The sequence below is a fragment of the Salmo salar genome, chromosome ssa10, assembly GCF_905237065.1.
Source record: "Salmo salar chromosome ssa10, Ssal_v3.1, whole genome shotgun sequence".
Lineage (NCBI taxonomy): Eukaryota > Metazoa > Chordata > Actinopteri > Salmoniformes > Salmonidae > Salmo > Salmo salar.
Genome location: NC_059451.1, coordinates 12720399 through 12746517, shown reverse-complemented (window position 1 = coordinate 12746517; position 26119 = coordinate 12720399). Strand labels below are relative to the sequence as shown.

Here is a 26119-nt window from a genome sequence, read left to right as displayed (position 1 = left end):
ATTAAAGCTGCATCAAGAAAAACTCTCTTCCCCATGACAAAATGTGTAGAATTGCAGGAAATTAGCTTGAAAACTACAAAATGTTCCTTCGCAGGTCTCAAGACTTTGTTCGTTCGGCCATGCACTGCCAAAGTCAAAGTCAAACTTATTGTATCCTATTTATATCGCACTCAAGTTGTTTTCTGATTATGAGGGGGTCCCTGATGAATTTCCTATTACAAAAGGGTTCCCCGGCCCCAAAAAATTTGAGAGCCCCTGCCCTACAGGGAATTACAGTGCTGTCCTCCATGTGTACTTCTAATGTACAATGTAGACATAAGACCCATCAACAATGAGTTAATACAGCCTTTATTAGTCAATGACTAGTCATTACAGTCCTAATGAGACATTGATTAAAGGCAATGAGGGAGTGGCGGTAAGGATGGTGGTGGTGCGGTATCTTTAAGACATTATACACAATGGATTGGGTGGTGTGAGGTGAAACTGGGAACCATAGCACATAGGGCTCTGGTCAAAAGTATTGCACTTAATAGGGAATAATGTGCCATTTGGGAATCAGAGGATGTGTGTATTACGGTAATTGACCAGTAAAAACAGTTAGGCAAGGGTATTTCTCAACATCACATTTGCTTTTATTTTTTATTGTATACCCGGGAAATTCTGGGATTAATAAAAATTCGGAAAAAAACCTACCGACCTTTTGAAAACCACGGAAATGGGAAATGGCTCTCCTCAGCATATGTGTTAGCAGCTACAGTACATGGCCTATTATGTCACTCGTTAAATAGCCTACCTCTCAATAGACCATTATTTCCCCAATAAAAACAAACGGCAGCCCATTTCCCTCCTCCATTTACTTCAGAGAGCTTGGCAGCGTCCCAAATGGCACCCTATTCCCTATATAGTGTACTACGTTTGACCATGACCCATAGGGACCCATAGGCACTACATAGGGAATAGGGTGCCATTTGGGACGTAGGTAGGAAGTGTGTTACAGGTAGGAAGAAAAGCGCTGAGTAATATCCTGTAATATTTTTGATGTGATGTTTTAAATGGGAAGCAGGTTGTCGTGGGAGACAGGAAGGGGCGGGGCACAGGTGTGGTGGGAGCCAATTACTTTTATGACTCAGGTCTCCTCTGAACGCTTGCCAACTACAGCCCCCACAAGCCTCTGCAATCTACCCACTGATTACACATAATAGAGCCTGTGCTTATTATGACGTTAAAGTGGAAAGGGAAACTAAATGTTTTTGGTCTGATGATGGTAGTTAGGGCGCGGTGTCAATGTTTTATCATACCAGATAGGCATACAGCTAGCCTTGATTTCCAGCCTTCCTTTCAGGAGCTGAGTGATGAATGAGGACAGCATCTTGAGACTGCCATACAGCAAGACGCAGGCATACAAATAATCCTGGAGGCTTGCCTGTACCATAACCCAGCTATTCAAAACAATCCAATCTTGACCATTGCCCATGTCTGTCAATCATAGTTATACCACATCTTCAGATTTTGTCACTGCGGGTTATTCTTTACAACATGTCCATATAGCCTTGTTCATGCCCTGGCCTAATGTCACAGGTTGACATCAAGCCCTGATGACATGTGGCATTCTGTAAAGGTCACGTCAGCCATCTCAGCTACGTGTGTCTCTACAGTAGTGGCACCCGTCATATGGGCGCTGGCATCAGCGATTACCACAGCCCACAGGGTGACTATGGTATTTTTAGGGGTGTGTGTGTGTGTGTGTGTGTGTGTGTGTGTGTGTGTGTGTGTGTGTGTGTGTGTGTGTGTGTGTGTGTGTGTGTGTGTGTGTGTGTGTGTGTGTGTGTGTGTGTGTGTGTGTGTGTGTGTGTGTGTGTGTGGTTGTCTGATCTCTCTGTATTGGTGGTGTGGTTATACGGGATAGAATTGATGTCCCATACATACAGCAGGCCTGTGTTTCCAGGATCCTATAACCTACAATATCAACAGTTCCGTCTGTCATCAAATATGATTTCCCTTAAATAGAGCATTAGTGTATTTAAATACATTGTACATCACGAACCATTTGAGGGTTCCTATTTTATGTAATTTAATTGTGAGGGGATTAGACAAAAACTCAATACAGTATTTCTACTGAACATTCCTCTCACAGGTGACTCCTGTGAAAGGCCTTGGAAGATAAGATTGTATTTATTTTGTGCTGACATGCAGTCATACTGCTCTGTCGTCCATATGATTTCCTCCTGACAACAACAAACCATAACAGAAAGACTATTTCCTGAATCTTGATTGATTTTGAGATTTGAAAAAGGGATTTCTACTATAGATACAAAAGATGTTACCGTAGGAGTTGAGAGAGCATGAAACTCGCAACGCTAAGATAGTGGTTTCGATTCCCGGTACCATCCGTATGTCAAAATAAAAAAATGCACGCATGTCTATAAGTCAGTTTGGATAAAAGCGTCTGCTAAATGGCATTATATTATATTACAGGAGTGTTAGGAAGTGACTTGTAAACTGTTGTTCCTTCTGACATTCTCTGTTTTCTGTTGTTGCAACAAACCATTTCCTCTGGCAGGCCACAATGTACTGCAAGTTAGCTGTACAGTACAACTGTATGGATATTATTGTAGAGTCAAAGGCTTCAGGATATAACCTAGGAGGTAGCCTAACCATGATGCCACCATCAGCAACAGAGACAGTGTAGCCTAACCACTGGCCTAACTTCTAGCCTCCTTAGTGAGGGATGGGGCCACTGCTGAACAAAGAGCAGAACAAATGAGAGTGCTACACAGCTTTGGCGGCCTGGGGGGAACAGCTTCCCAGACAGAGAGGGAATCCATCAGCTCCTGTTAAATGGGGAGATAGCTAGCTAGCCACATAGGCTAGTTTACTGCCCCCCCCCCAGGCTCAGCGGTGAGGCCTATTGATGCTGACACATTTTTCTGGGAGGGGGAAGGGGGAATGGGAGGGGGAATAGCCGCAGGAAGATGTTTGGGGGTGGGGGTGCTAATATTTTTTCCGCCTATGATGGCGCAGAATTACATTTTTGCCAGCGCTACAGATGACTATATCGGTCCAGTAATACAGGACTAGATTTTTCAGGGGGTGCTGCAGAACCCTCAGCACCCCTACTTCCCGTGGCTATGGGAGGGAGAGAAGTAGGAAAGGAGGGGGAGGAAGCATGTGTACAGGATGGTTGTGATGTTGATGTCTCGAACGTGCACGCATGCAGGTACACACACACGCACACGCACACACACACACACACACACACACACACACACACACACAATCGCCATAATTAAGTCTTGGTCATTAAAGTGCTTTTTAGCTTCAATCAGGGCTGGGAAACCATCCCTAACATGGAGGTTGCCTGGTGCAGACAAGAGTCGACAGGATATGGTGGAGGAAGGATGGGGAGGGAGAGTCTACAAAAACGGGGACAATAAACCACCTGAAAATCAAATCCCATTCCTCTTATCATGGCGCCATTCAGAGACGCTTATCTCTCCAGGTAATGTGGTTATAAATTCAATTTCAGCCCCGAGATTTCATTGTTTACTAATGCCTGCATGTTCCGGGCCGGGGAGCGCTGAAAGCCCGGCAACGCTCGATGCGTGTCGGGAAAACTCATTTAGGCTTCCGCGAGGGATGCAAAAAAGGCGTGAGGAACACGGAATGACCTGTCACTTTCCCAAGGACACTGAGTGTTTTTTTGCTATTTGCGGCCATGTTTTATTCAGCAACCATTTTTTCCCTATTTGGGTCCTCATTAGGCACTCGTAGCTCAGCTGATGTCAGAGGGGACGCCGACCTGCTCCCAGCATGCCACATGTCATGTATTTTGTCCTTATGAGTGTCGTTGATGTGTTGTGTAATAGGTTCCTGAGGGAAGCAGATAGGTGACTATACATGCTGCAGGCCCCTAATAGGCTCTCAGGTTAAAAATCTGTGTGGCTCACTTGGTAGAACATGGCACTTGCATTGCCAGGGTTTGTGAGTTTGATTCCCACGGGGGACCAGTATGAAAATGTATTCCCTCACCACTGTAAGTTGCTCTGGATAAGAACGTCTGCTAAATGATGTAAATGTGAAGTGGCTGGTGTGATACTGTGACGGTGTTCTTAATGGTGATAAGTCGGCCTACTGTACGAGGCCTTTGTTTTTATTCATGTCATTGCTATTGACCGTACTGTAAATTCCCTCTGTAATGGCTATGTTATGGCGGTCTCTTGTCTGGTTGTATTAAGATATAGAGGGAAATGCGATGCAGAGAGTTGGCCATACCTTTCTACATGTGATTAATGGCTTTCAGGAGTAAATCACCTCATTTACCTGGTAAAATGTTGATTTAGTATAACTCCCTTCCCAGCTGACTGCTTATGGCCGTATACCATCAGTGAAACCCAATGGGGCGGGTGGGCCGGGCTAATGTTCCCATTGACAGCTTATGATGTAGGCTCCCTGACAGCGTGGTGGTGAGTGTGTGGGGGGCGGTGTGTGTGTGTGTGTGCACTAGCACGTGTGTGTGTTAAACCTGAATCCGATTTGACACCGAATATTCTGATGACGTACTCTTGCCTCCTCCCTCCGCCTTTCCTCCCCTCTCTGTGTCAGTAGGTAAGGGGAATGTCCTGTATGACTCCCAGGCCCCAGTGTGTCCTGTGTGCCATGCTGTGTTACGACCAGGTGAGCTACAGGAGCACATGGAGCAGGAGATGGGCAGACTGACACAGTCACAAATCAGGTAGGCATATAGAAGACTGCACGTACTTGTACTGGATTGGTCTTTACTACATACTGTAGTTGATCGCTTTCTCTCTCCACCTCCCGTCGCTCTTTCTCTGTGTCTTTCCTTCCCTCCACCTCCCGTCGCTCTTTCTCTGTGTCTTTCCTTCCCTCCACCTCCCGTCGCTCTTTCTCTGTGTCTTTCTTTCCCTCCACCTCCCATCTCTCTTTCTCTGTGTCTTTCTTTCCCTCCACCTCCCGTCTCTCTTTCTCTGTGTCTTTCTTTCCCTCCACCTCCCGTCTCTCTTTCTCTGTGTCTTTCTTTCCCTCCACCTCCCATCTCTCTTTCTCTGTGTCTTTCTTTCCCTCCACCTCCCGTCTCTCTTTCTCTGTGTCTTTCTTTCCCTCCACCTCCCATCTCTCTTTCTCTGTGTCTTTCTTTCCCTCCACCTCCCATCTCTCTTTCTCTGTGTCTTTCTTTCTCTCCACCTCCCGTCTCTCTTTCTCTATCTTTCTTTCTTTCCACCTCCCGTCTCTCTTTCTCTGTCTTTCTTTCTCTCCACCTCCCGTCTCTCTTTCTCTGTGTCTTTCTTTCTTTCCATCTCCCGGCTCTCTTGCTCTGTGTCTTTCTTTCATTCTTCCTTTATTTATATATTCATTTCTCTCTCTCTCTCTCTCTCTCTCTCTCTCTGCTTCCAGATGTGGTTGTGATTATTAATATTTACAGATAGCTGGAGGGCCCCTCCATCATATTTCCTGTCTCCTTTGTCACTGGAGTGTAATGTTTACAAGGTGCCTCATTTTTCTCAGCATATTTCATAACGGCCCTCCTGCCCCAGGCGACACTTCCTACAGCTAGGCCAATGCCTGCTCTCAATGCCCATAATCAGCTAACATGCGCACACACGCACTCACTCACACACGCACTCTCACACACACACACACACACACACACACACACACACACACACACACACACACACACACACACACACACACACACACACACACACACACACACACACACACACACACACACACACACACACACACACACACACACACTACCTGCTTAGGCCACAAGAATGATTCGTCCAATAAAGACATTACTTGCCAAATCTGCTTAACAACCGTGCTGAGGACAATAATGGCTTCAAATTAAACATGGCCCTTGGGTACTACGTGTGTGTGTGTGTGTGTGTGTGTGTGTGTGTGTGTGTGTGTGTGTGTGTGTGTGTGTGTGTGTGTGTGTGTGTGTGTGTGTGTGTGTGTGTGTGTGTGTGAACCTTGGACATTAGATGGCATGGAAAATAAGCAACAATAAACAGTGTCAATGTTCAGTATTGTAGCATTTGTTTCCTGTCTGGGCACCCTTTAAATGTTCTTTCTATCTTCCCTTTGACAGTGTTAATTCAGTGCAGAGAGACAATCCATTAGGGGCTTCAAAGGTAAATAAATGCACTTATGGTCACCCCTTTACTTTTTGCACATTTTGTTACGTTACAGTCTTATTCTAAAATTGATTAAATTGTTTTTTCTCTCTCATATATCTACACATAGTACCCCATAATGACAAAGGAAAAACAGGTTTAATAAAAAAAAATAAAAAAAATAATCACATTTACAAAAGTATTCAGACCCTTTACTCAGTACTTTGTTGAAGTACCTTTGGCAGCGATTACAGCCTCAAGTTCTGAAGTCTTCTTGGGTATGACGCTACAAGCTGTATTTGGGGAGTTTCTCCCATTCTTCTCTGCAGATCCTCTCAAGTTCTGTCAGGTTGGATGGGGAGCGTTGCTGCACAGCTATTTTCAGGTCTCTCCAGAGATGTTAGATTGGGTTCAAGTGCGGGTTCTGGCTGTGCCACTTAAGGACATTCAGAGACTTGTCACGAAGCCACTCCTGCTTTGTCTTGGCAGTGTGCTTTGGGTCGTTGTCCTGTTGGAAGGTGAACCTTCGACCCAGTCTGAGGTCCTGAGCGCTGTGGAGCAGGTTTTAATCAAGGATCTCTCTGTACTTTGCGCCGTTCAGCTTTCCCTCGATCCTCCCAGTCCCTCCTGCTGAAAAACATCCCCACAGCATGATGCTGCCACCACCATGCTTCACCATGGAGTTGGTGCCAGGTTTCATCCAGACGTGACGCTTTGCATTCAGGCCAAAGTGTTCAATCTTGGTTTCATCAGACTAGAGAATCTTGTTTCTCATGGTCTTTTTAGGTGCCTTTTGACAAACTCCAAGTGGGCTGTTATGTGCTTTTTACTGAGGAGTGGCTTCCATCTGGTCACTCTACCATAAAGGCCTGATTGGTGGAGTTCTGCAGAGATGGTTGTCCTTCTGGAAGTTTCTCCCATCTCCACAGAAGAACTCTGGAGCTCTGTCAGAGTGACCATCGGGTTCTTGGTCTCCTCCCTGACCATGGCCCTTCTCCCCTGATTGCTCAGTTTGGCCAGGCTGCCAGCTCTAGGATGTCCTGGTGGTTCCAAACTTCTTCAATTTAAGAATGATGGAGGCTACTGTGTTCTTGAGGACCTTCAATGCTGTAGAAATGTTTTGGTACCCTTCCCCAGATCTGTGCCTCGAAACAATCTTGTCTCGGAGCTCTACGGACAATTCCTTTGACCTCATGGCTTGGTTTCTGCTCTGACATGCACTGTCAACTGTGGGACCTTATATAGACAGGTGTGTGCCTTTCCAAATCATGTCCAATCAATTGAATTTACCACAGGTGGACTCCAATCAAGTTGTAGAAACATCTCAAGGATGATCAACGGAAACAGGATGCACCTGATCTCAATTTCGAGTCTCATAGCAAAGGGTTTGAATACTTATTTCAGTATTTCAGTTAAAAAACATATACATTTGCAAAAAAGTCTAAAAACCTGTTTTTGCTTTGGCTTTATGGGGTATTGTGTGTAGATTAATGAGGGGAAAAAATTATGTACCCTATTTTAGAATAAGGCTGTAATGTAACAAAATGTGCAAAAAATGTGCACTGACATGCACACGCACACACACACACACACACACACACACACACACACACACACACACACACACACACACACACACACACACACACACACACACACACACACACACACACACACTCACACCTTTCTTTGACTCTGTGCTTTGTCCGCAGTCCCTCTCACTATCTCTGCACATTAAACGTGAGGGGGGATCCCCCACCTCTCCCCCCTGCCCACCTGAAGACCCCCACTCAGACAGATACCAGGTAGGTGCTTCACTACACACACACACACACACACACACACACACACACACACACACACACACACACACACACACACACACACGCACACACACACTTCTTTTGTGAGTAGATGTATCTTCTCTTCTTATTCCACAGACGTTTCTTCGTGTGAGGACCAACAGACATACAAGACTGAATGGTATGTGGTCAGAAATAAATGTGATTTCAAAGAAGAGCTGTTGTTGGTTCAGATGGGTGGGGTAGTTGGGTTGCTGCTTTTGCATTGGGGTATTTGGCTGTAAAATTATACTCAAAAGGCCAATCATCGGGTAGGATATATTTACGGAGATTGTTAGAAGAGGCATTGAACTGGGGGCAACTGAGCAACCAGTCTGACTGTCCCTACAACTGTCACTGAGAGAACTGTCCCTTTTTGACCTAGCACCAACACGAGCAGAGGATCTATTAACCCCTTGACCTTTCACCTCATGATATGTTAACAGTCGATTACCTCCGCTGGTGCAGGTGCTACGCCAAACCCACCCAATTTCATCCCCACAACGAAACTCCCCTAACCCCAGACAGCACACAAACTGGTAAAAGGCACGAGCCACGATATGGCCGACTTTATACCCCAATAATTAAATTGAGAACTATTCATACAGACTAGACTCACAGACAATAAAAAAAAAAAACATAAACACATAACATTTTTTAGACGAGCAATTTTCCACATTGTAGCTTGTAGTCTGCTGATTGTTCGCCATTATCTTCGCTGTGCAGTACACGTGTATAAGTAGTTACTTCTGAAACCATGGTTTGTCCAGTATCCAGTAGAGAAACCTACCTTTCCTCTTCCTCTATCTCCAGCGTGAATAGGTCTCAGTTGGCTTTGTTGAGGTCTACTAGCTTTTATTACAGATTATACAGTACAGTATAATGACTTTCTAAAGAGACGTTAGGGAGAAGATTGGCCTCTTCTAGCTGTTAGTTAATCAGCCTGTCTTTTTTTTTGTGTCCGTTTGACAAGAGCTGCGTCCCAAATGGCACCCTATCCCCTATATAGTGTACTGCTTTTGACCAGATCCTCATTGGCCCTGGTCCAAAGTAGTGCACCATAAAGGGAATAGTTTGCCATTTGGGACACATCCAAGGCCCTCATCTATTACCATCTCCTTAACCCTCATTATCCGGGTGGGTCATGGTTAGTGGCTCTCTGTCCCTGGTGGCTACTGTCATCCTACTGAAATTACACTCTCCTAAAAGTTAATGTCCCCATAGGCAATCTGCAGTTAAGAAAACAATAAAAAAAACACTAAGTCCACAGTTGTTGTTCTACTGTGATATGTTTCTTATTGTGTGTGTCGTTGAGTGTGTGGGTTAGGGTGTGTATGTGTGCGTGTGTGTGGTGTGTGGGTGGGTGGGTGGGTGGACGTATTTAACTATACTTGTGGGGACCAGAAGTCCCTACAAGAATAGTAAACAAACACAAATGTTGACCAACTGGGGACATTTTGTTAGTCCCCCACTATGTCAAATTCTATTTCTAGGGAGTTTAGAGTTAAGGTTTGAATTAGGGTTAGAATTAGGTCTAGGGTTCGATTTAGGAGCTAGGGTTAGGGTGTCACGTCCTGACCAGTAAAGGGGTCATTTGTCATTGTAGTATGGTCAGGGCGTGGCAGGGGGTGTTGTTTCTGTGTGTTTTTGGGTTTTTTTGTTTCCAGGGGATATGTTCTAGTTTTCCTTTTCTATGTTCATTTTTCTATGTGTGGCCGAGTATGGTTTCCAATCAGAGGCAGGTGTCTTTCGTTGTCACTGATTGGAAGCCATACTTAGGCAGCCTGTTTTTCCCTTTGGGTTTGTGGGTGGGTGCTTTCTGTATAGTCTGTGAACCTTACAGAACTGTTGATTGTCGGTTTGTTATTTTTGTTTAAGTGTTCACTTTATTACGATAATAAATGAAGATGAGCACTATACCCGCTGCGCTTTGGTCCCCTTTCATCGACGCGTGTGACAGAACCACCCACCAAAAGAAGACCAAGCAGCAGGGTAAGGAGCAGGAGAGGAGGTATCTCGAGTTGTGGACGTGGGAGGAGATCCTCGATGGAAAGGGTCCATGGAGCCAGGCTGGGGAGTACCAGCGCCCGAAGGAGGAGCTGGAGGAAGCGAAGAGGGAACGACGGAGGTACGAGGCGTTGTATCCTCCTATTCAGGAGGTGAAGAGGCAGCCCCAACATTTTTTTGGGGGGGGCATAAGGGGAGTTTTGCTAGGTCAGGGGGGAACCCTGACCTAACTTCCCGGGAATTTCGGAGGGAGCCATGGAGGAAACCAAAGCCGGTCGGGGAGTCAAGAGCGGATGACGACGCTGGATTCCGGAGTAAGGGACTGGTGAAAGGCAGACGCACAGGGAGTATGGAGGGAGGAGCTAGGCAGTATGGAGGAATGCGCACTATGTCGCCGATACGTACTCACAGCCCGGTGCGGTTGATACAGGCTCCTCAACATTGTCGTGCGACAGTTAGCCGGCAGCCAGGAAAAAGTGCGCCGGCTCAATGTATTTGGCCTCCAGTGCTGCTCCTCGGCCCAGGATATCCTACGCCTGCTCCACGCACGATACCCTGCATTCCCCAGCACAGCCCAGTTCGTCCTGTGCCAGCGCTCCGCCCTTGCCGGGCTATAGTCATCATCGGGCCAGGACGGGTTGTGCCAGCCCTGAGCGACAGACCTCCAGCGACGCCTCTCAGCCCGGGCCTCCAGCGACGCTCCCCAGTCAGGAGCCTCCAGCGACGCTCCCCAGTCAGGAGCCTCCAACGACGCTCCTCAGCCCGGAGCCTCCAGCGACGCTCCTCAGCCCGGAGCCTCCAGCGATGCCTCTCAGGCCGGGGCCTCCAGCGACACCTCTCAGCCCGGGGCCTCCAGCGACGCCTCTCAGCCCAGAGTCTTCTGAACGGGAGCTACGCCCAGAGCCAGAGCCACCTCCATAGTGGGAGGATTGGCGAAGGGGGGGTGTAGCACAGGAACCGTCGTTGACGGTGGCCACCCTCCCTTCCCTCCCTTTAGGTTTGGGGTTGGTTTTGAAGGTTTTTTGTTTTGGAGGTGCAGTCGGGGTCTGCACCTTTGGGGGGGTACTGTCACGTCCTGACCAGTAAAGGGGTCATTTGTCATTGTAGTATGGTCAGGGCGTGGCAGGGGGTGTTGTTTCTGTGTGTTTTGGGGTTTGTTTGTTTCCAGGGGATATGTTCTAGTTTTCCTTTTCTATGTGTGGCCGAGTATGGTTTCCAATCAGAGGCAGGTGTCTTTCATTGTCTCTGATTTAAAGCTATACTTAGGCAGCCTGTTTTTTCCTTTGGGTTTGTGGGTGGGTGCTTTCTGTATAGTCTGTGAACCTTACAGAACTGTTGATTGTCAGTTTGTTATTTTTGTTTAAGTGTTCACTTTATTACGATAATAAAAGAAGATGAGCACTATACCCGCTGCGCTTTGGTCCCCTTTCATCGACGCGTGTGACATAGGGTTAAGGTTAGGGCTAGTTTAAGGGTTAGATTTAGGGTTAGGTTTAGGATTAGGGGATAGGGAAAATAAGATTTTGAATGGGACTGCATTGTGTGTCCCCACAAGGTTAGTTATACAAGACTGTGTGTGCGTGCTTGTGCGTGTATTTGTCTGTATTCTGGTCTATATTTATTATTAGGAGCGTCTTTCATGTTTACCCCCATTGTCAGAAAGCAGAAGCAATACCTCTCTATTTTACCTCCTTCCTTCGGGTCTTTATGTGGGTGTTTACTGTACCATGTGTTGCTCCTTCACTCCAAATAAGGAGTTGTGCAGCCAATTGCTAATATTTAGCTCTACGGACATATTCTAGTTAACCCTCTCTACATGTCTGTCTGTGTGGGTGCTCTTTCAGTCAGGATCGGCAAGCTGAAGAGGAGGAAAGCTGACGAAGTTCAGGTATATTCTTAAATAGTAACTGGCATTGTATTGTAGGCGACAGTAGCACGTAGAAATGTATTGTATGAATGCTGTCCTGGATGCAAAACTGGCCTATCCCCTTAGATAGGCCAGCTGCAAAGTCAAAATTGGCTATATTGTAAAAATGCATAAAAACATTTTTATGTTAGGGTTAGCCATTAGAGTTAGCAGTGTGGTTAAGGTTAGGGTTTGGTTTTGTAAGTTTGGCATGAATGATTCGGGAGACAGGCGCAGGAATGCGTAATCGTTTTTTTTATTATACCCAAAATTACGGCGTGCCAAGGCACAGGGACGAATACCAAACAAACACCTAACAAAAACACAGGGTTGAACCCAAACAAAAGAGCGAGGTGTACCTTGAATAAATAACTCACGCACACAATGATTAACACACGGGATGAGACCATAACCATCTGCACAATCCACAAAAAGCCCAAAACACACAGCACAGGTACTCACATGCACCAACGGACATTGTAACAATAATCGACATCCCAATGGAAACCAAAGGGCACATAAACTCAGCAAAAAAAGAAACGTCCTTTTCAGGATGCCTAAGACAAGTGCTACAGGGAGACAGGGTGGAAAGCTGATCGTCCACGAAGTGGCAGACCATGTGTAACAACACCTGCACAGGATCGGTACATCTGAACATCACATCAGCGGGACAGGTACAGGATGGCAACAACATCTGCCCGAGTTACACCAGGAACACACAATCCCTCCATCAGTGCTCAGACAGTCCGCAATAGGCTGAGAGAGGCTGGATTGAGGGCTTGTAGGCCTGTTGTAAGGCAGGTCCTCACCAGACATCACCGGCAACAACGTTGCCTATGGGCTCAAATCCAGTGATTGGACCAGACAGGACCGGCAAAAAGTGCTCTTCACTGATGAGTCACGGTTTTGTCTCACCAGGGGTGATGGTCAGTTCGCGTTTATCGTCGAAGGAATGAGCGTTACACCGAGGCCTGTACTCTGGAGCGGGATCAAGTTGGAGGTGGAGGGTTCGTCCTGGTCTGGGACGGTGTGTCACAGCATCATCGGACTGAGCTTGTTGTCATTGCAGGCAATCTCAACGCTGTGCGTTACAGGGAAGACATCCTCCTCCCTCATGTGGTACCCTTCCTGCAGGCTAATCCTGACATGACCCTCCATCATGACAATGCCACCAGCCATACTGCTCGTTCTGTGTGTGATTTCCTGCAAGACAGGAATGTCAGTGTTCTGCCATGGCCAGCGAAGAGCCCGGATCTCAATCCCATTGAGCACGTCTCAGACCTGTTGGATTGGAGGGTGAGGCCAAGGGCCATTCCTCCAGAAATGTCCGGGAACTTGCAGGTGTCTTGGTGGAAGAGTGGGGTAACATCTCACAGCAAGAACTGGCAAATCTGGTGCAGTCCATGAGGAGGAGATGCACTGCAGTACTTAATGCAGCTGGTGGCCACACCAGATACTGACTGTTTCTTTTGATTTTGACCCCCCCTTGTTCAGGGACACATTATTCCATTTCTGTTAGTCACATGTTTATGGAACTTGTTCAGTTTATGTCTCAGTTGTTGAATCTTGTTATGTTCATACAAATATTTACACATGTTAAGTTTGCTGAAAATAAACGCAGTTGACAGTGAGAGGACGTTTCTTTTTTTGCTGAGTTTATATACAAATACAATCAGTGGGAATAGGGGCCAGGTGTGCGTAATGAATGTTCCGGAGGGATCCGTGACAGGTTTAAAATCCGATTTTATGACTTTGTGACTGTGCCAGCTAGTGACCACTGCAATGCTGCCTCCAGAACAAGATTCATGATAAAAATGCTAACCTGCGCGACAGCAAGCCTAGCTATTCCTTGGCAGCCGTCATATTGTATACCGTACTGGATGTCTTAAAATGATTGATGACGGATAGGGCAGGTGAATTGGTCCTGAAACAGGTTAAAAGAGTGTTGTGCCCATCTGTGCTTAACCCCTGATATTGTTTACTGCCCATTAGCCTCAGTGTGGCCATGTTTCTACTGTACCTTAGGTTAACCCTAGGAGATACATCAGTGACAACCAAGGGCTATGAGATATGCATTTGCGTTAGGCAAAAACAAAATGGTGTGTGTGTCTGTGAGTTTGTGTGTATGTGTCTGGCTGCGTGGCTTCATCATGCGTACGTGTCTGTGTGTGTCCTTTCAGGACATTTTGGTGGACCTGGGAGGAGAGGGGGAGCAGTGGAGGGAGCGGAGGAGGTTACAGATGACATCCATGCTGGGGGGGTTTAAAGGTAACTGGGTGACCCTCTGACTGGGTCTTGGGTCTGATGCAGTGGGGTGGATAATGTGACTGGGTGGCGGTTAGAAAGACACTGGACCTTTCAGTCCAGATTATGCTGCAGTATCTATAAGGCTGAATTTGCGCTCCCTTACCTAAGAAAGCTCTACCCTAAGTATATGGGTTGCAGATAGGGTTCCAACATTTCCAGGAATTCCAGAAATCATATTCCTCTCCTAATTCCAGGAATCTTCCAACCAGGATGTTTGGAAAACCAGGGAATTTTGGGAACGCTCACAGAATTCTTTAGCCCTTGTTGCAGAAAAGAGGAGATACTGTAGGTGACATGGAGAAATCCTATGAAACACTCCACCCATTTTGTAGTTTTCATAATTTACTTCTGAAAATGGGTTTTCAAGTGTCACCTTTCAATGGCATTAAACAGGCAAACACGGCTTACCTTTCATTGGCCCTGAACATCTGCTCTTAGCACTCAATAGTCAACATGACACCGCCTACCATGTGAGAATGTGCTAGGTGAAAGTGAGGATGCCAGAGAGGGTATGTCCCAAATGGCACCCTGTTCCCTTTACAGTGCAAAAGTAGTGGGAATACTACTTTTATTTTTTAGGGAATAGAGTGCCATTTGGGATGGAGATAATAATGAGGCTCTCCTCAGGGTCGGTATTTGTGAGCAGCAGCACATCTAATGAGGGCCGTGGTGACAGTGATGCTGACCTGGACGTTGATGGTGACGACACCGTGGACTACGGAAGAGCACAGTATCCTTCTAATTTACCAATCTCCGAAATTCCACATGATGGACAAGAATGTGGCAGCATTGAAGAAGTTAACATTGTTGCACACAGAACAAACAATTCAACAAGGGAACAATGTACCATTGTTGAACGCAGCAACAGTCAGACATAGAAAGAAGAAATGAACCTACGGTGAGAAATGCAGGACACCACATAAAGTGTTCACATTCCCCTCAATTGGAACATCTATTCGACCATATATATTTCTATGGTTCCACTGCATGTTTATGTTTCCTTAGCCTGGTGATCCAGATATACAGAGGCAGACATCATCCCCTGTTCACAACGGGAGCCTGGGGAGGTGGAGGAGAGGAATGCACTGAGGGGGGCTGTTTTAAAGTACGTACCACCACAGGCGGTACTTCCATGGCCTGTTTCTATGTTCCATCACTACACAACAATGCCTCATTTTTGTGTTGTTATTATTATCTGCATTAACTGTCTTGTTAGTTCTAAATGCGATCCTACTTTTGTTTCTCAGTGTTGGAACTCTGTCCAACAGAGTAACTCTGGAACATTCAAAATGGACAAATGAGGGTGAGAACAGCTACGGTATCAGTACATGTGGTTTCTCGAATGAGTTCATGTGTAGTACTTCATTAGTTGGATATTACACTTTTTCTCAATTGTGTACAAGTCATTTTTGGATCTGTGTTGAAATGTGTCTAAAGCAGAACAGCAATGTTCAATTGCTCAAATACATTTACACAACTTTTGATCATTTTCTTGCCTTGGTTCCCTGACTTGCATATCTTAGACCATCATTTATAGATCTCTCGTTGTCATTGAAAGCAAGTTTAAGAAGCGGTAGGTATGTTCAATGTTCGCTATTTCTATGCGTCCCGTTCTTTAGTTCACGGTTTTTGACTTTCAAATAGCTAAAAATACAATATTTTTTGTTTTAGATGGTACAATGACTGCTTGTTTTGTCACATAAACTGAAATTAGGTGAACTATTAGAATTTTCGCAACCAGGAAATGGCAGATCGATTCCTGCGTATTGCACCTTTAAGTGTTTTCGTCACAGAATATTAACACATTGTTTTCATCAGAAGAGAAATGTTTGCAATTGTGTTCATTGTTTCCGTCAATCAGTAAATACTACTGTACAAAATTCTAAATCATCCCATCAGCGCCATAGCATGTACAGTATATGGAAAGATCTAGTCAATGGGGACAGACTTATTGTTATGATTTTTTACAATATTGCGGACATGGAGAGTTGCAGAGAATGAAATTGGGTTACTTCTAAGTAACTTTGGGTGATCATCTCAAACATTGGACCTTCTATTATAGAGCTTGGGATTTAGGCCTATACATTCATATCAGCTGTGTTCCTCCATTCCTTATTTCTGTTGTGTTTCTGTGCGCCAATGGAAAGTCTACAAAAACGATGAGCAAACCAACCTTCGTATTGAGTACATAGAATTGGATTGTGATGATAACGATGAATGAATCCTATTTTAATTTTTTATCTGGAGTAATATTTGATTCGATGTGTATGAAATTGTTTGTTTATGTATGCATAAAAGGAGAGTAATTGCCCATAATTCTGCACCTTTGGTTCGTTTTACTTCTGATTATAAGGATTTGCTGACTGCACAGAAAATGTGTCGCTCAACTGGCACTTCTAAAACACAGACTAACTTTCTGTTTTCTCTGCTTGGACTCGAGAGTTAAGTAGCTATTGATGCGGTAATCTTTTTTGCAGGCAGTCGTGTTTTTCGATGAATGCATTTGCAATTTTGATGCTATAATATCGTTTTGATGAATGTATTTCTGTTTTGAGAAGGCAACTACATTTTGAAAACGCATTTACTGTTTTGCGAAAGGACACAGAGTTCTGTCCTGTGGACTCTGTTTTGAAAATCAACAACATCGTTCCAAAAAAAAATGCTTGTACATGATTGAGAAAAACTGTAATGATTGGGGGGTGTCCTAATTTAAAATTATAGTCTTCTTTTGCTACAGGATGTCCATCCACCAGCAACGGAGAACGCAACAAACTGGACAACAGCATAGCCTCCCTACACAGGACCTGTAAAAACAGTGACATAGAGACGTAAGTTCTGAAAATAAAATTGTGAAAATGTTCCACATTACCATTAACTACGTGGTACTGTAAACTGTCCCAAAAATCCCAACCTAAACTCTCTTTTCCCTAAGCTCATCTATAAATCAAGCTCAACTCATAGAGGACGACTCGTGGTGACTGAGTGTGTATGAATGTGAGTGTGCCTGTGTGCCTGTGTGTGTGGTACTTGCCCTACCCCTCTCTCAGCACTGCTTTCTCTTCCCATGATAAATGAGACAGTGAATGCTGGCAATGTGATTGCTCCTAAAATTCATGCTCTATGTACATGTCTACCAGCTAATCATTTCATCCATCTTCGATTTATAAATGACTCTGGCCTCTTCTTCTCCTGTCCCCCTCACTCCCTTCCTCTCTCTCACTGTATGTGTGTGTGTGTGTGTGTGTGTGTGTGTGTGTGTGTGTGTGTGTGTGTGTGTGTGTGTGTGTGTGTGTGTGTGTGTGTGTGTGTGTTCAGGGTCTCTGAGGATTCGGCACTCACGACACTCGATGCACTAAAAACTCGGATACGAGACCTAGAGAAGCAGATGTCCAGAGGAGACAGATACAAATGTCTCATCTGTATGGTGAGTATATGGCCTGAATCCCAGCCTGTTTGTGCTGTCATGCCAACTCCTTGTTACTCATTATCATTGTTTATCTTGACAATGAACAATTGAGTTGGATAAGAGCACAAAGACGTCTGGGACAAGGCTAGTTAGTATAGCAGCACTGGAAGGAATCTAGTTCAACAGAAGTACTGAATTGTATACTGATAACCTTTCATTGAACTAATTAAACACACTATGAGACCCAAAGTTTTTTATTTTATTTTTTGAATTTACCTTTATTTAACTAGACAAGTCAGTTAAGAACAAATTCTTATTTTCAATGACGGCCTAGGAACAGTGGGTTAACTGCCTTGTTCAGGGGCAGAACGACGGATTTTGTACCTTGTCAGCCCGGGGATTCGATCTTGCAACCTTTCGGTTACTAAGTAAGCACATTCCAATTGAACAATTGATTTAATCCGGACTTTTCAGGAATGTATCACAGCTACAGTGCATAAGTTTTCATACCCCTTGACTTTTTCCACATTTTGTTACATTACAGCCTTATTCTAAAATTGATTCACCAATCTACACACAATACCCAATAATGATGAAGCGATAACAGTTTTTTTTAAATATTTTTGCAAATGTATAATTTCTTTTGAACCTTATATACGTAGCTTTCAGACCCTTTGCTATGAGACTCGAAATTGAGCTCCGGTGCATCCTGTTTCCATTGATCGTCCTTGAGATGTTTCTACAACTTGATTGGGGTGCACCTGTGGTAAATTCAATTGATTGGACATGATTTGGAAAGGCACACACCTGTCTATATAAGGTCCCACAGTTGGCAGTACATGTCAGAGCAAAAGCCAAGCCATGAGGTCAAAGGAATTGTCCGTAGAGCTCCGACACAGGATTGTGTCGAGGCACAGGTCTGGGGAAGGATGGTGAAATGTTCTGCAGCATTGAAGGTCCCCAAGACCACAGTGGCCTCCATCATTCTTAAATGGAAGACGTTTGGAACCACCAAGACTCTTCCTAGAACTGGCCGCCTGGCCAACCTGAGCAATCGGGGGAGATGGGCCTTGATCAGGGAGGTGACCAAGAACCCGATGGTCACTCTGACAGAGCTCCAGAGTTCTTCTGTGGAGATGGGAGAACCATCCAGAAGGACAACCATCTCTGCAGCTCTCCACCTATCAGGCCTTTATGGTAGAGTGGCCAGACGGAAGGCACTCCTCCGTAAAAGGCACATGACAGCCCGCTTTGAGTTTGACAAAATGCACCTAAAGGACTCTCAGACCATGAGAAACAAGATTCTTTGGTCTGCTGAAACTAAGATTGAACTCTTTGGCCTGAATGCCAAGCGTCACGTCTGGAGAAAACCTGGCACCATCCCTACTGTGAAGCATGGTGGTGGCAGCATCATGCTGTGGGGATGTTTTTCAGCATCAGGGACTCGGAGACTGGTCAGGATCGAGGGAAAGATGAATGGAGCAAAGTACAGAGAGATCCTTGATGAAAACCTGCTCCACAGCGCTCAGGACCTCAGACTATGGCGAAGGTTCACCTTCCAACAGGACAATGAACCTAAGCACACTGCCAAGAAAATGCAGGAGTGGCTTCGGGACAAGTCTCTGAATGTCTTTGAGTGGCCCAGCCAGAGCCCGTACTTGAACCCAATCAAACATCTCTGGAGAGACCTGAAAATAGCTGTGCAGCGACGCTCCCCATCCAACCTGACAGAGAAGAGGATCTGCAGAGAAGAATGGGAGAAACTCCCCAAATACAGGTGTGCAAAGGTTCTAGCGTCCTACCCAACTGTCACGTCCTGACCAGCAGATGGAGCTAGTGTTTTAGTTTTGGTCAGGACGTGGCATGTTTGTGTTTGTTAAATGTTGGGTTGATGATTGGGACTTCCAATTGAAGGCAGGTGTGTATAGTTGCCTTTGATTGGAAGTCCTATATAGGTGTGTGTGTTTGTCTTTGGGGTTGTGGGGAATTGTTCTGTGTTGAGCCTATGCTTTGCCAGACTGTTGGTTGTTCGTTCATTCTCGTGAGTTCTTTGTTATTTTGGGTGTTCATTTTTGATAGTTAATAAAAGTCAAGATGAGCCTGCACATACCTGCTGCGTTTTGGTCCTCTTCTCTCCAGTACGACATTTTTAAGGATGAGTACGACTTATATTATGACACCAACAAGACTCGAGGCTGTAATTACTGCCAAATGCCCTCAACAAAGTACTGAGTAATGGTCTGAATATGTGATGTTGTGATAATGTGATATTTCAGTGTTTCATTTTTTATACATTTTAAACAAATCTAAAACCCAGTTTTTGCTTTGTTATTATGGGGTATTGTGTGTAGATTGATTGGGGGGGGGGACGATTTAATTCATTTTAGAATGAGGCTGTAACGTAACAAAATGTGGAAAGCTGTTTCATCCATCCTAGCGACTTAACTCATCCATCCACTCATCCATCCTCTCAAGCGGCACTAATACAGCAGATACAGACACTTAGCGCCATCTAGTGACAGCTGTCTCCCATTTAATCAGAGCGGGAAGAGGACAGAATGTGGAATGTGTAGCACTGTGTAGCACTGTAATCCCATACTGTCTCTCTCTCTCTCTGTGTGTCTGTCTGTCTGTCTGTCTGTCTGTCTGTCTGTCTGTCTGTCTGTCTGTCTGTCTGTGTGCCTGTCCCTATAGGACACATATACTACACCCCTCACCTCCATCCAGTGCTGGCACGTCCACTGTGAGGAGTGCTGGCTCCGCACACTGGTAAGAATAAAAAAAACGGAAAGAAATCCTGTCAGATAATGCTAAGCTAAGGAGCATGGTATAAGAGATATTACATACAACAAATGGTATTTCTGTAAAGCAGTCACACATTGCTGTGTTTTGTCTTCTAGGGGGCTAAGAAGCTTTGTCCACAGTGTAACACCATAACTTCACCTGGGGACCTGAGACGGGTGTATCTGTAACCCGGCGGGGGAAGCACAGACCTTTGAGGGGGACATAAGGGCAGCTGGCCTGTCAGAGATCACCCTTGACTTTGCACCTTAATCTACCCCCCCCCACCCCCCCACCCCACCCCACCCACCCACCTTCCGAACTGAGTAGGCACGCACCTCATGAATAGATGGTACCCATGACTGGGTATTGCACAACGATCAGTCCTCAATGTCCTTTGACGTTTTAGGTTTGACATTTCACCTTTGGTTTGCCCAGCTGGATGGTATTCGTAATGTACCAAGCTCACCTCCACCTTTAGTGAGCCAGGACAGTTCTAAGAGAAGGACTCTGTGCTCAATCCATTAATCACCATAAGGTATATAAATGACAAGAACTGAAGTATTCTCAGCGCTCAGGCACTGAAAGAAAGCTTTCAGATGGATTTAGATCACTCTGGACTATTATTATATACTGTATACTCTTTTTAGAAATAATAATTGTCTGTTTTTATCAAGATGAAGCACATGTAAATAGTTTTGTGTATGTTTTCAATTGTGTATGTGAAAAAGATGAACACTCCCGTTGTGTTTACGGTCATGTTCTTATAAAGTCATGCTTTTTGGTTAGTTAGGGTGGGAGGAAAGTGTGAACATAGCAATTGTCATATTCTGAGATTAATTATTTTGTGTTTGTCGTTTAGGTTGTGTTTCTTTGTACAGGAGTACAACGTGTAATTAATCAATGTTACAAAAAAAACAATGTGTCTTTAAAAAAGATGGTTATTGCATAAATATATATAAAAAAATATCTACACTAACGACATCAATTGAAAAACATTTATTCCACTGATTTTTGATTTAGGCCTAGATTCAATCTGATCGAGGGTTATAGGCACTGCGACGTTTAAAGGCAATGTTCCCGTGTTCGCATAGATCCCATTCACGGTAAAGCTGCATGTGTCGGCTCAAATTGGAAATTGACTTTAAAAGCTGCAATGCCTATAACCCACGATCGGATTGAATCCCGGCCTTAGAGTCAATGTGTGTACAATGTTAAAGATCAAAACCATAATCTCGCTTTTACACTTTATAACAACTGTCATGGATACCGGTAAACAATTATAAACGCTTATACATGTTTAAATGCTTTGTAAATGATTATTGTTAGGCTTATGAATTGTACTTTTACCAAAAAAATGAAATACTTATTTAGTTCATAAATAGTTCCTTAATTCTTATTCATGAAAGTTTTTATAAAGTTTTACCGAAGTCTCTTGATCTAAATGATGTTCACTGTTCTACGAATTAGTCCTGACCTGTTGTCCATATCTTTGGTGTGATTTGTTCCATCATAAAAAGCCAAGCAGCTCCTTGCATGTTGATCTGTCCAGTCCGGAGCCTTGATATACTGTATGTCTATGCAATTGTCCTTTAAGAAACAAATGGGTTACTTCAGGATTAGTCCAGCCCAGCCCAGGTCAGGTCAAGACTAAGCCACTAAGCTGTTTTTCAGGTTCTGACCGTCCACGACAAAGGATATGAGCTAAGGAGTCTGACCTGGTAGGGCAGTAGAGTGGGATGGTCAGAGAGAGAATGAAGCCAGAGGGGGGGGACTATTTCCATGGGCTGAGCAAAGAGTAAAAGTGGAGTCTTCACAATGACGCATCAGTAGCGTCAGGACCCATCCTCTGTATGCCAGGGGTGTCAAACTCAATTCCCTGGAAAAGCTATTTGTCTACTGGTTGTTGTTATCACCTAGACCTAGACAACCAGGTGAGGGAAGTTCCTAACTGATCAATTCCTTAATTAATCAATTAACTACAAGGGAGGAGCGAAATAAACCTTCCAGGAATTGAGTTAGATGCCAGTGTCACATGTAATAACACGTCATACCAACACCTCACCTGAGACGGGTGGGGGACCCAAGGGGAAGGAGCATCTGGATTGGGACTGTTATGGTGACCATTTACTAGCGGTCACGAGTCACGAGCGCAGTCAAATTCCACGTGACCGTTTAGTCACGGTAACTAGGCTTCTCCAAGCTCTGATGCTGCTGCTGGTCATTAGTAGCCTACCAAACCTGCCAACTGCCTGGTACTCAGCACTCTATTGTCCCTCTAATCACTCTGACATCAATGCAAATCTATTCAAAAATGTAACAAACACTTCATATTTATTTCTTAACTTTCCTAATATTAAGCACATTGCTTCTCTTTACAACAGGAGTATAGCCTACCTGGCCTGCATGAAAATGAACCACGGGAAAAGCATCCTCCATTCGCTATTTAAGTGCATAGATGACATATTTTTTCCCCCTGCTCCGTTTCAAGACGGTGCATGATAATGGTCCATTGTAAATCAAAACCAATTTCACACATATAGTATTTAGTATTAAATCAATATTAGTCTGATGGGTGACAGTATTAGCCTATCACTTGTGAATGATGTATTATCACTTGTGAATGATGCCCTGCTTGTGTGCAGTAAGGTAAGAAACAGGTCATGCCTTTTTTTGAGGGGACTTTTTCAAATCATAGTTGCACACTTCATGTAGCCTAGCCCGTAGGCCTGTATGTTTTGATAAGGTTTGTATCACAATTAAAGTGGCCAAATAACGTCTTAAAATTTAGCACATCAATCCACTTTCCAACCGGTGTAGAGCCTAACTGGCATACGTAGGCGGTGAGTTTGGGGATGCTAATTTTCACCATAAAAATGCACCTTTATAATAAAGCATTACGTGCATAACCGCATTTGAGGTCACTTTTAAGAATGGTGTTCTTCCGCTAGATGATAGCATTTTGGAACATTCGCGCTGATAGCCTTCTGCCTTGTGTACATTGCTGCGTGAATAATGTGAAGAAAAGCCTAACAGTTCAACATTTTAAGCTAAACGTTCTGATCTGTTGCATCAGCCTCATTGCTTTAAACTTATTTTTTATGCTAGTGGTTGTATTAACTTGGGATCTATTGCATCCCACAACTGTCCCAGACTATGTTTTAAATATTTATTTCTCACAGAGAAGGACAATTAACCAATAGAATAGGTAAACGGTTGTACTATAGAGGATAGTAGATTGACATAGGCTAGTGCTTTTGTTGTCTGTTAGGCCTCCTCATCTTGTTGGCTGTTGAAAAGTAAATGTGGACAGTTCTTCCAACATCTTCAATATGCACCCCGGAATTTGCAGTTGCTTCCCCAATGTTTGTCTTCACTTGTAGACTGTGAGAAGGACCTGATCACGTGACGGGCATTGGCTAATAAGAATTGAGATATCTGAGAGAGCCATGTGAGTGAGAGGTGAGAGGAGCACTCAGTCGGGAGAAGGGAATTATAATGATTATATTCAGCCACCGGCCGCAAAAGGCATGGATTTGTTTTTTGCAGGCATTACAGCCACACAAAGGGGATGCCGCCAGGAAATTTGAGGAATTATCAAGTGCTTGCCAAATTGTGAATGAGAGACTGATGAAGTGTGAGCAAACAAGGACGTCTTCCGGATCCATGGACTTCTGGTCGACATGGTCTCCGATCGCGGGTCCTCAGTTCTCATCCCGGATCTGGAAGGCGTTCTGCACCCTTATTGGGTCATCAGCCAGCCTGTCCTCTGGTTTTGAACAGCCAGTCAGAGCGAGCCAATCAGGACCTGGAAACGACTCTTCGTTGCCTCGTCTCCACCAATCCCACTACCTAGAGCCAGCAACTCATGTGGATGGAATATGCCCGCAACACCCTTCCCTGTTCTGCTACTGGTCTCACCTTTTGAGTGTTCCCTGGGATATCAGCCCCCACTCTTCCAGGAGCAAGAAAGAGGTCAGCATACCTTCTGCCCAGATGTTTGTCCGTCGCATGAACCTGGAAGAGAGCCGCTCTTCTCAAGAACATCTCCAGGTATCAATGACAGGCGGGCCACCACCGGACCCCTGCTCCCCGCTACCTTCTTGGGCAGAGGGTATGGCTTTCCACTCTGGATCTGCCCCTCCGGGTGGAGTCCCACAAACTTTCCCCCCGTTTTATCGACCCTTTCCCCATTTCTAAGGTCCTTAGGCCCTCTGCTGTTCGCCTTCTGTTGCCCCGCACCCTTCGTATACATCCCACTTTCCATATATCTAGGATTAAACCCCTGTCCCACAGCCCTTTGTCTCCTGTTTCTGGGCCCAGCCCTCTCCCCCGTCTCGTCAACAGCCATGCGGGGTAAACAGCCTCCTGAGTGTTCGACGTCGAAGCAGGGGTTTCCAGTACCTGATTGACTGGGAGGGTTATGGCCCGGAGGAGAGGTGTTGGGTCCCCGCCAGGAATATCCTGGACCCAGCCCTCATTGCGGACTTCCGCTGTCAACACCCCAGTCAACCAGGTATGTCCCAGGGTAGGATGCCAAGTTGCGCCCTTAGTTGGGTACAGTCACACCTTGATCTTGCCCTGCCTTGTGATTGTTTCCCCTGCCTTGTGATTGTCTCCAACCCCCAACAGGCGTCTCCCATTACCTCATGTGTATTATACCTGCATTTTCTGTTTGTCTGTTGCCAGTTTGCCTTGTCCCGTCAAGCCCTACCAGCGTGTTCCTGTGTTTCCTGTGCTCTAGTTTTAGCCTTTTCTTGTCTTCCCAGTTCTGACCTTTCTGCCTGTCCTGACCCTGCCTGCCGTCCTGTACCTGCCTGATTTGGATTACAACTCTTTGCCTGCCTTGAGCTACCGATTGCCTGCCCCTTGTACTGTAATAAACTCTGAGACTCTTACTATCTGCCTCCTGTGTCTGCATCTGGGTCTTAGCCTGAGCTGTGATAATATGGCATAGCCAGATCAGGACCTAACAAAAGGACAACTCAGAGTGTGCAATTCTGTTCTTCTGAAATAGACTACATTTTTGTCATATCATGTTTCTTTAGACCTGTCTAAAATAAATAATGGATTTATTGTGAAGGTGTAGGCTATATTACATGGATTTATTATACTTTTTAAAATGTAGATGTTCCAAAGGTCTGCATCAGTGGCTTGTAGGCTAAGCATGGAAGCTAGGAGATGCTAAATGTGTTTATGTTAATTACGCTAAATTACCGTGATACCGGCAGTTATTTGCTTGACAATCACCCGACTGACAAAATGTCAAGACCACCACTACCCTAATATGGACCCATCCTCTATGTGAGATCAGTGTTGCATGTAACACCAACCATGCCAGGACAGCCACCTCTCACTTACAGACTGCAAATCTACTAGATCAAACAAGCTCTATATCTCTTGACTGTGTTTGTGTATACTAAAGTGGATGATGGTGTGGCCTTTTGTTCCCCTTAATCACATTTCCTCCTTCATTAAGAAGTTTATCATTAAACAGGGGTTGGTAGCCAAGAGCGGAGGACGACAACCTGATTGACCAGTGATACATTGTGACAAATCAGAAACAACGGAGCCGAGAAGCCAACAGAGCCAGTCCTGTCACATGACTTGAAGTAATTAAGGCGCTACCTGTTTGGACGGCTCAGATAAACAAGGCCAGCATGCCAGTATGCGATTGGCTGATGAGCTGACCGGAGGAGGTGGTAATTGAGGCTGCCAGTAAGCTGTC

The 26119-nt window shown here is 45.0% G+C and overlaps 1 protein-coding gene across 1 annotated transcript in view; it reads left to right on the top strand.

Annotated features, from left to right (window-relative positions):
• LOC106613460 (E3 ubiquitin-protein ligase RNF220) overlaps positions 1-21370 on the top strand; it is a 51612-nt gene extending 30242 nt beyond the window's left edge. Inside the window, exons 3-15 of the mRNA XM_045687339.1 lie at positions 4606-4732; positions 6119-6161; positions 7856-7948; positions 8084-8126; positions 11836-11879; positions 14078-14165; positions 14832-14934; positions 15223-15309; positions 15452-15507; positions 16942-17032; positions 17520-17628; positions 20305-20379; positions 20511-21370. Of these exons, the coding sequence (XP_045543295.1) occupies positions 4606-4732; positions 6119-6161; positions 7856-7948; positions 8084-8126; positions 11836-11879; positions 14078-14165; positions 14832-14934; positions 15223-15309; positions 15452-15507; positions 16942-17032; positions 17520-17628; positions 20305-20379; positions 20511-20582 (1031 nt within the window). The 3' untranslated portion in view covers positions 20583-21370. The remainder of the gene's footprint in view (positions 1-4605; positions 4733-6118; positions 6162-7855; positions 7949-8083; positions 8127-11835; positions 11880-14077; positions 14166-14831; positions 14935-15222; positions 15310-15451; positions 15508-16941; positions 17033-17519; positions 17629-20304; positions 20380-20510) is intronic.
• The last annotated feature ends 4749 nt before the right edge of the window (positions 21371-26119 follow it).